The following is a 14,611-nucleotide window of genomic DNA, read 5'->3' on the forward strand; positions in this document are numbered from 1 at the left end:
TATTTCAAGAAAACTTAAAAATAAGTATTTTGCCATCTTCAACTAGGAAAAGGCTAAATAATCTTTTTTTTTTAATTGCCTAACCAGCACTATTAAGCCCAGACCAACATCAAGTTTAACAGAAAAAGTAGTCATTTTAAATCTCATTCATGACCTCCTTTCAAAGCTTAGAATGGGACAAAACACTGCAATTAAGCTTTACTTCTGAAGCATTTTATCTGATTAAGTTACCTTCTTTCTGACTTTACAGGTTGCATAACTTACCTAAGCAAAGCAGGTGTACCAAACTTAAAAGGAGTCCTTCTTTTTCATGTTTGTTTTCTTTCTTTTTTTTAAGTTTTGTACAGCATTTTTGAAAACTGAGTTAATCACAAGTCTATTACTATAATGATGAGTGCTCCATCTCAGATATCAAACAAACACCACTCCTTTTTTGAGGGCTCACTCTACAATGCAAGCTTTGAAACACAGCTTAAAGACAAACAGATCTAGTCAGGTTAGATAGGAAATTCTAAACAATCTAGGCCTATTAACTGCTTCTGCTAGAAAAATAACTTTTCTTCTTCCACACACTCTAGCAGCAGATAAAATTTCATTAAGAAAAAACAAAACAAAACCTGAAAAAGTTAATTAGTGGTTTAGGTCATGTGTCAGAGCAGTTTTTCACTAATTAGTAGATAATTAATACAGATTACAACATAACAGAAATACTAACCAAGTCCAGCAAGGACACTTGCAGAGCAGAATCACTCACAACAAATGCAAATGAAATCAAGCTAGGAAAAACTTAAAATGAATCAGAGCTCTCTAGTTTTCAGAACTGTTTAATATTAAACTCATCTTTACATAGAAGTCAGTAGACACAATTCACATTACTTGGCACTATCGGCAAGAAGGACGAGGTTGGAATGAATTAATCAGGATATTAAATACTATTGTTAGTCTAAAAAAAGGCATTTAAATATGTCTAGTTTGATCATTCAGTATGCAAAAATGAAAATATTTTCAAGGTATGTATTTTCACTTGTTAAAAAGGACACAAAGAAGTGGCATAGTTTTAATGGCACGTACATATACCTCTAATCATAAATGTATGTGCTTCAGGACTGATGGAGAAGGCCCAGCCTTGAAATACAAATATATCAAGGGAACAGGTAATGGAATTTCTTTGTCATAAGATTATAGCATGAATTGTCCTGTGAACCTCAGGTTACCATCATATCCCTGTGACCTAGAACCACAGAAGCATGCTAATGATATTACAGCAAACAGATTCAAATGGGACGGGTACCTTCCTAGTTTATTACAAGTGTAAGTCAGGGGGAAGTAGCCTGGCTTAGTAAATTTTAGCAAATTTTACTTGGCTATCAGTGTATATCAGATACTACTAGATCTATATTATGTTTTTTAAAATTGTCAGCTTCACTCTGTCCATAGGCTTACACTCCTCAAGAACTGCAGGGAAATTATATCTGCTTGAAAGATGGAAGAGGACATCCACTGAGGGTCCCTCCCCATTCCTGCACACCCCACTGGAGCTATGCTGTGTGACTCTGAAACACAACTCCCAGCCAGACACAGATTTCTTAGCTATTAGCTTCCAAGTTCAGTGCAGATATCTCAAGCAGCTCAAAACCATGATTTTACAGAAAATCCTCAAAGAAGCAGGAAACCCCAGCCTTGGCAGCAACAATTTCTATTGTTTTCTGCTTGTTCTGTTACACACTCTTTCCCTTTCCCAGTTACATCACTATGCTTAGAGGTTATTCACCATTTCCTGAAAGACGCTTTTTTCCTCAGAGCACGGCTGCCAGTGCACTGTTCTGCACTTCTCAGATGTCTCTCACCAACCTGATATTCTCCAGCACCTTTAAGGAACAGGATTAAGCACTATTTCATGTACTCTTGCACATGTTTCCTTCCACCACTGTTTGGCTCTTAATGAATAGAGAGTTTCCTTTCCTCAAGGTTAGCACTGGAAAAAATAGCACATGGGAGCAGTGTAGCTAAGGAAAGGAAGGTAAAAGTGTATGAAGGGAAAACAAAGTAATACATTTCTTCAAAGAAAAATTAAAGGAAGAAGTGTAAAGAAGAACCAAAAGCAGTAATAAAGACTGAAAGAAGCATCAAGCAAGGGCAGACCATAAGCTCCTCTCCCATCTTTTCTCCCTGCCCTGCAGCACAAACATGCTGTCCCACAGCAGACATGACTGATTTCAAAGGAATTCCCAAGCTCCCCAGAGCAATCACATGCTGTCAGACACATACTAGTGCAAAAACAAGGACACTAATTGGTTTAGGACTCTGCTCTGTGGATGCTCCCATCCAAACCAACCCCAGCTGGCCAGCAGCTCATTGGCATCCCTGAATGTCATCAGTGGCATTTCCTGTCCCAAGTAAATTCAGGGAGCAAAGAAAAGCCAAACCTAACTGAAAGGTATATGCCCTGCTCCTGATCAAGCAACTAATAAAAATTATTCATTTTCTAGCTCAATGAAGATGGGAATATTCTGTAACAGTCAAACTCCTTCAGCTGGTGTAGGCAGGAACAGGGAACAATTTAGACTAATGGTGTCAGAGCTACTGATCTTTCCTTGTGTTTCACTGCACCATGACTTGGGCCAGGCATCCAATCCCATTAGGATGCTGATAGCCAATGCTGTGTTCGATCCAGTTTTTGCATTCAAAACTCTTTATAAAAAGATTGCTTTCCACCCCGTACCAAATCAAAAAGCTTCATGGAAATGTGCAGGAATTACTAAGCATACAGCACATTTGTGACTAGCTTGAAATACAGAGAACTACTAAGTGTTGCACTTGGAATTAGCATCCAACAATAATACTGCTTTGGAAGACTCTGGAATGTGAGCGTCACACCGGTGAAGACAGGAGCTTTTTAAAATTCACTTAATGTAATTTCAAAAACAAGATATTCAGTAGAAAAGGTCCACAGGTGTCCCATATTGCTAAAATTAATATACTACTTTCTCTCCATTAAACATGCAATACCTCTGTATTCTTGGCATTCTTGGTCTCCAGTGTATGACTCAATCATAACAATATCTGTAAGCACTAAAACCGTACTGTACAAGAAGTCATCCAGAAAAAGAGGTAACTATAAACAATGAATTACTGTCCATGTAAAAATTTCCCCAAGTTAAATTAAGAATTTAAGTATTCAGGAACATTTTTGACACATTCATACTACTTTCCTCTATCACAGCAAAAGCACTTGAAATGCTTAATAGGCACTATTAAGGCACTACTGCTTTTTTTTTCCTTCAGGATTCACTAGCTTCATCCTACTTATTCAGATCATGCATTGTTACTGTCTTTCTGAGAAAGTGCCTGAACGTTAAATCTCCTGTGAGCTCAAAATGCCAGCCACAATTCCACAGCTCAGAAGGACAATACTAAGAATCGACTACAGGAAGAGTTCCCCTGACCCTCTGTCCTCACCTCTCTGTGAAGAAATGCATTTGATTAGGATCAAAGATTCCGCTCAAAACCTCAGGAGATCCTGGAGAGAAACTTCCAAGGGAAAAGACATTTTGAATCAGATAAAACAGGCTGCATTATGAGGAAAGGAAGTGCTGAAAGCAGGATTATCAGAGCCAGCTGCAGCAGCACTAGTAACTTGCCTAATGTTTTGGGGTGTGCAGGATGAACAGAACAAATTTAGCCTTAGAGTGAAAAGCTGAGCTGAACTTCTCACTGTATCCAAAATCACGCGCTGCTCTTTATATTTACCAGCCACAAGGATCCTCTAACAGAGCTAAATCCAGGTGAGTCTAACCAATGTGAATAGGACAGAAAAGTAGGGATGATGTAAGAGTCACTCAAAGTGTGGAAAAGAGCACATACATGTTTGGAACAAAAGGTATCTTTTCCATGCACATCACAGGCTCATTTAACAATGAGCAATCACAGTTGAGCTAGTGAGATTTTCAGTCTGTTTCCCCCAATTGCTTGTTTTCTTCTTCTGTGGCACTATTTATCTCCCATTCAGTTTCTGTGAGCAACTTACAAAATAAAGTCATAACAGTGACAGTCATAATAAGGAGAGTCAGTTCTATCAGATTTATAAATTAAGTCAGTGAAATAACTACACTGAGAAAAATAATTACTAAACCTATCTAAAGTCCTGGATCATCTAACATACCTAATAGTCCCTGCATGCCCAAAAGCATTTGAACAGACATAGCAAAAACAGCAATAAACTTTCTTGTAAGAGCAAAAATCAGTTGATAGTAACAGAAATTTCTTGCCCCAGCAGAGATGATTATAATGTTGAGCCACATCATTATTGATGTTTTACAAAAGCAATTATAATCTGCCTTTGCAGAAACATTTTCTCCACAGTTACTGTATATTCCTCATCAAGCTCTACATTTTAATGTAATTCTCTGTCTACAAAGCTGACCTCTCTGAACTAATAATGGCACAGATCATGGTATTACTATTTGGAACTCATCAGTACCCTTCAGTATATTACATTTTTAGTAAGCAGTCAGAAAGGGGTAATCAAAACACAACCTGGTGTTCTCACTGAAGCATCTGGCCACATGAAAAAATATTTGTTTAAAAACCATACAGTGGGACACCTTCCAGCCAGGTCTTATATAAGTCAATGCTTGTTGTCAGAGTAGTTCTTAAATAACAGAAGGGGGGGAAAAAAGCTACTCGTTTGAGTAATGACACTCTTTCTACCCATAATGCTTTGATGACAACAAAAAAATTATAATTTTGTTTAAATAAGAGTACCTCTAAAATTTCCAATCCAGGGCACACAAAACAGAGGCAGGTGACATGTACCACTTTATGCCATTATCCTCAGTGATTGATACATACAAATGAGTGATGGGTGAATCCTTTAATCACAGTCATGGCCCCAAGTTACTGAGTCACTGTAGCTCCGCGTATTCCCAGTGAAAACATTATTTCAATCCCATTAAACACAGTCCCTGGCATGAGTTCACAGAAAAACAGAATTCTTAGTTAAGGGGTTGGAAAGGACCTCAAAGATCATCTGGTCCCAAGCCCTGTGGCATGGGCATATCTCCCACTAGATCAGGCTGCTTAAGGCCTTATTCAACCTGCCTCAAACACAGTTCTTCCAGTTAGTGCCCTTACTTTTTCACAATCTCATTTTAAAAGGCAATTCTACCTCCTAGAAATTGCACTGGGGACATGGTACTCTGCAGGGACCTCTGCGAGGAGAGGCCGGGGCTGCCAAGTGCCAGACACAGCCGGCTCCAGCTGCCCCCAAAAGCCCGGCCACAGGACACCGGGCAGCCCCACAGCTGTCACAGGTGTAAGAAAGGGAAAAACACTGCCTGGCAGCGAGGAAAGAAACGTGAGGGAAAGCCCTGTGAGCAGCAAGGAGACAAGAGGAGGAGGAGAAAGAGAAGAAGGAGGAGGTGCTGCGGGCGCTGCTGGATTCCCTTGCAGCCCCTGGAGAAGAGCAGAGCGGAGCCGCTCATCGCCTGCAGCTGCGGCGGAGCAGGAGCGCGGAGCGGGGCTCCCGGCAGTAAGCGCACGAAGCCTGCGGGGACCCACACCGGAGCAGCCTGCTCCTGAAGGACTGCACCCCCTGCTCCTGCGCTGGAGCAGCTCTTGGATCCCCAGAGCCCACAGGAATGCCCTAGGCTAGAGCAGGAGGACAGTGTGGGGAAGCAGAATCAGCACAGACGGGCTGTGGCTGGCCTGACCACAGCCTGCACTCCCCATCTCTCTGCACCACGCAGGGGAGGAGATGGAGGAGTCCAGGATGAGAGACTGAAGCTGAGCATGGGAAGAAGAGGGGTGGGGGAAGGTTGCTATAGTTTCTCATCACTCTGTTCTATTTTTAATTGGCAATAAATTAAATTAATTTTCCCCAGTCGAGTCTGTTTTCCTCATGATGGTAACTGGTAAGTGATCTTCCTGTCCTTATCATGACCCAAGAGTTATCCCATCTTATTTTCTCCACTGCCCTCGTGAGGAGTGGGAACAAGAAAGCGGCTGGGTGGGAGTCTGGCAGCCAGACAAGGTCAACCCACCACACAGTGAAATAAATAAAACAACCCACCCAAAACTGCCCTCCTCACCCCTCCTTTCTATGTCCTTTCAAAGGAGATAGAAAGAGAAACAGAGACTTGATGAGGCCACTACCCTCCCTCTGACCCTCCTTAAGCTGCATTTTGGCACAAACAGTCAGTTTCCTGACTGAGAGCCAAATGATACTTTTCCTCAAATAGCAACTCCTGACTCCTTCAATTTTTATTCTTCATTTGGCCTGTCATCAACTTCTTAAGTCAAGGCTACTCTTCCCACAGTCATAGAAATTGAAAAGAGACTATTTTATCTACTGTTACCAGCAGATTATAGTAAAATCAAGCAGCGAATACAAACACTATTTAACATTTTGGCATTCATATATGTACAGATAAATACATATGCACACACACTCACTCTCAGGTGGACAATCCAGTATAAATTCTACACATTAGCCTACATATAATATAGGTACCATTTATCTCTTTTTCATACAGACAGACACTGCAACTATCATGAATCCGTAACTGCTGACCACATGAGGACAATTGAACAGTTGAGCAAATAATGGTCAATGTTTAAACTGGGAATGGATGGACAACTTCACCAGACAGGTCAACGTGACTGAAACTGAGAAAGGTTAAGTATAAAGGGCTCAACCCTGAAGTAATTTCCTTTGGTTGTTTTTTATAATCAGGTCTAATGACCCATTGTAAAACTGTGTTTTGTGAAAGCACTAGACAGACACAATATGAACTAAACTCAATTCAACCTATGTCTCTCATCTCCCTAAGGCCTAAGCTAAAAGCAGACTGTACACAAATACTCTGGTCCCACGCCTCCCACCCCCACAAACCCTTAATAACATGAGATTTGAGAGCATGTCTAGAAAGGAAAGGAGAAAAGACCTAAATCTCTGAAGACCTACATTCAAAGCCAGAAAAGAAGAATTTCTCCATTAAGCAGTTAACATTTAAAATACAGAAGAAATGTATTCTCTTGCCTACTGTAAACTGTTTATAGCCAAGCTTGTATACACACACAGGCTTTTTTTAAAGACAGATTTTAGAGTGATTCATAAAAAGCTGACTTGCGCTGTCACCATTAAGACATTCTGCAGCTCCAAAGACAAATCTTCAGCTTATTGGAGCATACCACAGGAACTGGTCATCCCAAATAACTTTTATATTCTATACAGAAATTTTACTAAGTGATGCAACACACATCAATTATAGGCCTGCTTTCACCTAGCTCACAGACACTACAACTCCTTAGCAACATTTTCCTAACATTCTATGTCATCATAACACCTTACTGGAGAACTAAGCACATGAGTGGGCATGTTGCCCTAATGTAAAAATTGCTGTAATCCAGACTTAAAATTTAGGGAACGTGCAGATGAAGCAAGGTTTACTGAACTGTTAAATCAGAACTCTGCATGACAAAACCATTCTGTTTTATCAGGAAGAATGAAAGACACACTGGCTACACAATTGTGGCCATCACTTTGAGAAGCTCAGTTCTGAGATTGTCAATGAATTATTTTGTGTAGTTCCTCACAGGTGGTACAGAGGTTTCAGATTATAAATTACCATATCATATGAAAAGTATGTGAAGATGTCTCTAGTTAAAATATATCTTGGGACACAGTATAAATATTAATTAGACATGACCTGCATACAAATACTGCACTGCTATTGAAGATCGCTTCTGGAAGTGATAATTTACCTGCTAATTTACTGCTAATTAGGAAATTTCAAAGATTCAATTCAACACTTGTGATAAAAGTTAGGATAGCATAAAAATGAGAAATCACTAAGCTTCTTAAAAGTCTCTCTCTCTCTTTTAGCTATCAGTGCAAAAACAAATGTGCACATCCTTCTTTTCCATTTTCTGATGAAACAGGATAAAAAGATAATGTCACATAAAAAGTGTTTATCAGAATTATCTCGATGGAGAGTTGGGAACTAACAATTACACTGACTTCACACTATGTGGTAAAGACCACCACAAAGATATGTTTCTTGAAACTACCATCTCTTGACCCAGCAGAATGGAATTGTTCTGAAAAGGTCTTCCTGACAGTGCCCTTAAGACTGAGAAATAAAGCTAGAAGAAACCCTTTCATATTTCATACAAAGAGTTCTAAATAGTTCCAAGAAATCAGTTTTCTTTGGGAGTGCAGCAAGCCTTCAACCAAGTCCAATAGGGAAGCTATTTTCATGAAAACTGAAAAGATGACTATTAGGAAAAAAAAAAAAAGGAACGAAATTCTTTCTACAAACATTCCCTTTTTGTAAACTGTGTACTACAAAATTCAAGCATCCAAGAAGAAACTGAGGTACCACTTAAGAAATGGGAAGCCTTAGACTTAAAACTAGTATCAGGGTAACCTGTTACCAAATTCCTTGGAATTTGGACAAAAAATCCAGGCAACTCAGGCTGACCAACCTACAGAGCTGTCCTACAGAGCACAGACACTACAAAGTTCCACTTAGTCAATTTTTTTTAAACACTCTATATATAATATTTTTTAAGCTTTCTATATATACATAACCACACTACAAGAGTATACCACCTGTGCAACCTTTATCTTTTCTTTAAAAAAAAAGGTGAAAAAAATTGTGTTGTACAGCTATGACACACACCCAGTTTAAAAGGCTCAGGCGTAAGCTGGCTCTGAATTCAGAATTTGTATTAAATCCCCTGTCCCACACCACCTTAATCTCCTGAAAGCATTAGCAGCTTCAGAAGCTGTTGCCAACGAGGTAGACTCATGAAAACAAAGGGTTACATTTCATTTGATCTAACACTAATTTCATCTTCTACCATGTATCTGTTTTATATAATAAAATATTCTAATCAACAGTCCTGTTATCTACAATATTTTACTTCACTTGGATAATGGAAGTTCACAGTTACTCTTCATAAAACACAATGAGAAAGAGCTTCACGTTCTTCTCCATTAGTAGATGATTCCAAAATACATAAAATAATGCAGCTTACTGAAATAAATTAAATAAATATAAGTAAAAGCTCCTATTTTTATGGCTGGCTTTTACCAAAGTAAGCCATTATCCTATGCTATGATCTTTGCCAACTTGATTCTCCTTCCATTTGCATTTTTATTGCCACAGATGGGTTACAGTTGGAAAGGACCTCTGGAGACCACTTTGTCCAACCTTCTCACTCAAAGAGAGCCACTGAGAGCCAGTTCCCCAGGACCATGTCCACAGTATTTGAATACAGCCAGGGATGGAGTCTCTACCACCCACCTCCCTCAGTAACCTGAGCCAGTGCTTGATCATCCTCACAGTCAAAATTTGTTTCCTGGTGTTCAGAGGGAACTTCCTGTGGTTTTTTGTGCCCATTGCCTCTGGTCCTACCTGTGGGCACCACTGAAGAGAGTCTGTCTCACTTTTCTTGGCACCCTCTCTTCAGGTACTTATATACTTTGATGTGATTCCCCCTCCCTGAGCCTTCCCAGGCTCTCCTATGAGGAGAAATTATCCAGTCTCAGCCTCTTAACCATCTCTGTTTGACTCTTTCCAGTATGATAATGTCTCTCTCAAAACAGAGAGCTGGTTTTCATTCATTTTTTTCCAGTGAAACTCCAGAAATCCTGTGTTCCATTACCTTTCAGGAAATCCCTGATGGAACTGGCACTATGTATGGAATTCAGCAGCTCACTTTCTCCTTCTAATTCAAATCACTTTTACTAAGCTAGAAAGGAACAAAAATCTTTCCAAAAATTCACACTTTAAATGCTCACTAACATTCCTAGGAACATTATTTTCCAGCATTATGTCAATGTTTAAAATGCAATCTAAAAATCCATTCAGTGAAAATCATTATTTTAACAGCTGCTACTAAATTATTTGTACTCTTTAACATTCAGTCACCATAACCTGAGTAATTATGTTATCAAAAAAGCAGTAATATCTGGAGTCAGTATAAATATTACAAACCCCATTTTTGTAAAGGGAGAGCATGCTGACCCAGGTTACCATCTTACTCCCTTAAGAACTAATAAAATTTGGGAAAAAGCAGATAGGGATCTAAAATACCATTGTAAAAATCATGAAGCATCATCATTTCCAACATATTGTCATGAACACCATGAGGTTTCTGGGAAAACGGTTTGGCTTATTAAATAAAAAAATATGTACTGAATATATTTATTCTTTGTTTGTATGGAAAAGTAGGTTCTACCTCCCAAAAACAGGTGCCATAAGTTAAGGATAATCTGGGAAAAATGTTGGTTGGGAATACATAAAAGTACAGGTTTCATTCCTGAAAGCATTCAAAGCAATATGAAATCTTAAGGCCTTCAAACCACAAGCTCTAGAAGCCTTACATCACACTACACAATTTCGTGATAGAAGCTTTTTTTCCTTTTATAAATTTGCACTGCTTTAAACTTTCATGCTGTAGTTCAAAAAAAAATTGTATTCTAGCATTCAAGTTACTGACAACAATGTCTTGTGGACTAGACACTTGTTTATATTGAAAGTACAGCAAATTAAACTAAAACTTGTAATTTAAAGCTTCATGGAACAGTAATTTTTATGGCCTGATAAGTAACGGAGACAAACTTAGGTAACCCAGAAAGACCCAGACAAATATATTTATTTAACAGCAAATGTTTACTGGTCAGGCTGCAGAAACAATACTGGGGTTTTTCCTCCTTTACTGCAAAGTACTAAGAGTACACACACGAACAAAGCCAGAGAGTACAAGGAACAGAGTTACAAAAGAACATCCAACCAGAAGATAATTTATCTGCCCTGCTGAGAAGAGCTCAGGGAGGTAAGCCAAAAGAAGAAAATACCAGAGAACTAAACAAAAGAAAGTAGAAGTGTAACACTCAATTAAAATAGTGCAGGAGATTTATACAATACTCTACACCAACCTACACTGATGAAATGATTTCTTGACGTCTCCTCTTGATCATTTACCTAGAAACCAACAGCCCACAGAGCTCCTGACAGAAAACATCTCTGAAATTATCACTTAGACAAAGCATACATGACAAAGTATAGCACTGCCCAAACATTCAGCTAGAGCACAAAGCAAATGTTATGGTGAAAAAGAACACACAGGCAGCACTTCTGGTAATGCTTACACATTTCCAACTAGCTGCAATTAGTTCAAATGTGATGCTTACCTTTAATAGTTTCCTCCACAACTTCTACTACACGATCTATCTGCTGAACCTAAAAAAAGTCAGAAGGTAAATACCGAAGTAGTCAACAACTGGACATACTTTCATATTAACTAGTCTTTCAAGAGTGTCTTCTTCTGGATTAAGCGGGAGTAAAGAATTTTGGGCTGTGTTTTTAGCCAGTTTTTACTTTCTGTGGCTCTTTTTCAATCTGCCAAAAGTAACTTTAAAATTTACCATGCAATTTAAACCAAATTTTGCCCTCAAAAATGGCAAGCTCCCATAAGTTTGGCCAAAATCACCAAATTGCTAAAAAAGAGTTCAGGCCTTAGGTGCTGTTCGTGGTCTGTGACAGACAATGGTAAACCAGGCACTCAGCCCCTGGGTGGCTCAAACAGCCAAAGTGCTCCCTCATCCCAGTCTCCACAGCAAAATAGTGGATGGTGGAGAACACAACAAAAAGCTGAGGGCAGAATTGATATTGTCAGAAAAGAAAAGATATTGTCAGAAAAGATATTGTCAGGGCAGAATACAGGGGAGAAAATGAATGGGATACTGGAGGGGAACGACACTGGAACACAGGAAGAAATTTAAAATACTCTTGTGAAATTTAAGAGAACAAGACATTCTCCTGAACTTGATGCAGGCTGTGTTTGAAAATGGAGAGAAAAGCCCTCATGCTTTCCACAACACCGAATAATCTTTAATGACTTTTATATAACGTCTGCAATAAAGACAACAAATTTATGTTTTAGTGTTATATTTGCCAAAATTCACCCATAATTAGATAAATAGTTCAATTATTTCTTAATAGATATACCAGTCTTTATTTAAAGTCAATGGCCAACACACTGTAGAGATTCTGGCAAATAAACTAAAAGGAATCAACACTAACACTGCAAAATTAAACACTCAGGAATTCTTCAGAGCCTTCTTCCAAACCACCCATTCTGCATAATTCTACTATAGATATTTACATACAATGCAGGAAAGCCAAACTGTCACACTTAAGTTTGTTTGCAATTTTTCCACAATATTCCTTTTTAAACACTGCTTCTCTAATCTGTACATTACATTAATTAGATTTAGTATGAATTTAGCAGTCTTTTCCTTGGCGTTTGTTTTCCAGCTTTTCTCCAAAACAAGCAGAAAAGCACAAGTTGCAGATGCTTCAAGAGAAGAATCTGGTCTGCAACAAGGAGCCTGGAACTTGGGTCCCTCGTATCAAAGCCATAAAGTCTCCCTGCCTTAAACCACTGAGCTTGTCAATTCCTGTAAAAACAAGATGGCACAATCTTGTTTGCTTCACATTCATTTTTCCAATCTGTCTAGCACAAGTTAAAAAAAAGCTCACCTATAGTTGGAGTCTGATTTTAAATTCCCAACTGAAGTCAGTGGAAGTCAATTCCTTTCCTTGTCTGAGTGTTGGATCAAGGCCAAGTAAAAGTATTTTTCTTTTTCTTTTATTTTTTTTACCTTTTGAAATACAGATTTTAAAATAGGGATGTCCACCGTTTCAGATTTTTTAATACAGTACATTAGTTATGAATTCTAGAAATTAAGTTATATTATTCCTAATATCTCCAGTTTAATAATTTTCTTGAAAATAAATATATTTAAATAATTTTCTTAATCACAAGCATTCACATTACAGACATACATACCTAGCAATCAATTTAAAAAGAAAGCACACATAAGCAGTCATATGGAACACATGCATATTTACATACTTGTGTACATATCCGTTTCGGATATAGTTTTAAAAATTATGACTCAAGATATTTAACATATATACTTTCTACTAAAAATTAAAAAAATAAATAGAAAAATTCAATTTGAAAATAGAAATGTGCACACTTAAAACTACACTACAGACAGGGAGCAAAGCCTCTGTTATATTACCTAAAATATTATTGATGTATCTCTCCGTACTAGACTGTTTAAGTTCATAAGCATTTTAATAATTTAAAATATGAGAAATCTGGGTGGTTCATAACCTGAGTTACCAATTACTTTCTGCATTGTGCATCTGAGGAATTTTTGCCTTGCTCCAAATCCCCTGTTGAATAAAGATAGAAAAAACCCACCAACCATTATATTGCATCTTCATTTTATTGGATAAATTAAATTACTCTCAATATGTCTGTCAAGAAGATGGCTCACGTAAGTAATTAAAATTATAGGTCTGAGAGATAATGAGATCTTCACCTAGAAATGGATGTTTGTTCTGCCTTACATGTTATTTCCCACATTAATATTTTTAATTTGAAATTATTGGAAATTATTTGGTTAAAGCCCCAAGTGCTCAAGAAGAAAATGTGGAATGCTTCCAATCTGCATTTATGAAGATAAAAGTATCTTAGAAAATGTGGGGTGAACATGAAGTGAAAAGAAAGAAAGGTTTAGAAAATTCTTATTTGGGAAAAATAAAAAAAAAGGAGGAGTGGAATGAGAAAGGAAAAAAATTACAAAGTCATAGTAATGAAATTTTCTTGATAATATAATGGTCTGGTGGACGTTTTTCCTCACATCTCACTAACCTTATGGATAATTCTGGTCTGGACTGGTATCAAAGATATGTGTAAACCTTCAGAGCAGAGCTCCAATAAATGTCTCCATCAGGCATCAGGAAGTCCATGAAGCAGAGAGACATCCTGGTGGTGTATGAAGGGAAATGACACCATTCCTCAACACTGGTTCCACAGATCTTGTGGGACCTTGATTCCAGCATAGTTAAGTACATTTCAGACTTAATGTCCACTTCAAATGGTTCCCAATTAGGAGGTGAACAGAACAAGCACTACAGACAGAACGGAGCTGACAGCTGAGTAGAACTATGCAAAAAGAAAAAAAAAAAAACCAACAAAACACTCAACCACCACAAATGAGGGCTGGTGCAGAAATCTGGGCTGAGATTGATATGGGCCGAGAGCACAGACAAGGCTCATGAGCCCATGGAAGAGTAGCCAAAGCAGGGAACTGTCTGGTGAAAAAGCAAGGATAAAGAGAGTTTTATCAAAGCATGAAGGCTGAGTTGAAACAAAGGCCACAAAAAATCTTTGACCCTTCCTGGTGGGATCAGAGCTAGGCATAAGTGCAGCTCAGCGATCATTTGTATTCATAATAACCCAGCACTGCCAAGCCCCCCACTAAACCATATCCCTAAGCACCACATCCACACAACATTTAAATACCTCCAAGGATTGTGACTCAACCATTTCACTGAGTAGTCTGGTCCAATGCATGACCACCCTTTACATAAAGAAATTTTTCCTAAGATCCAATGTGAACACCCTAGAAGTGAGCATAATATCTATACAGAGCTACTTGAAGTAAAACCTTTTTTTTTCATCTTGAAAAAACCCTATATGTTGATTCTCATTGACATAGTTAAGAAACCAAATGGTGACT

The 14,611-nt window shown here is 38.3% G+C and overlaps 1 protein-coding gene across 3 annotated transcripts in view; it reads right to left on the bottom strand.

Moving 5' to 3' along the window:
- CDKAL1 (CDK5 regulatory subunit associated protein 1 like 1) overlaps positions 1-14,611 on the bottom strand; it is a 379,654-nt gene that overhangs the window by 240,729 nt on the left and 124,314 nt on the right. For all 3 annotated transcript variants that reach the window (XM_038130237.1, XM_038130238.1, XM_038130239.1), the window contains one exon: positions 11,204-11,252. In XM_038130237.1, the coding sequence (XP_037986165.1) occupies positions 11,204-11,252 (49 nt within the window). The remainder of the gene's footprint in view (positions 1-11,203; positions 11,253-14,611) is intronic.

Source organism: Motacilla alba, chromosome 2 (assembly GCF_015832195.1).
Source record: "Motacilla alba alba isolate MOTALB_02 chromosome 2, Motacilla_alba_V1.0_pri, whole genome shotgun sequence".
Taxonomy (NCBI): domain Eukaryota; kingdom Metazoa; phylum Chordata; class Aves; order Passeriformes; family Motacillidae; genus Motacilla; species Motacilla alba.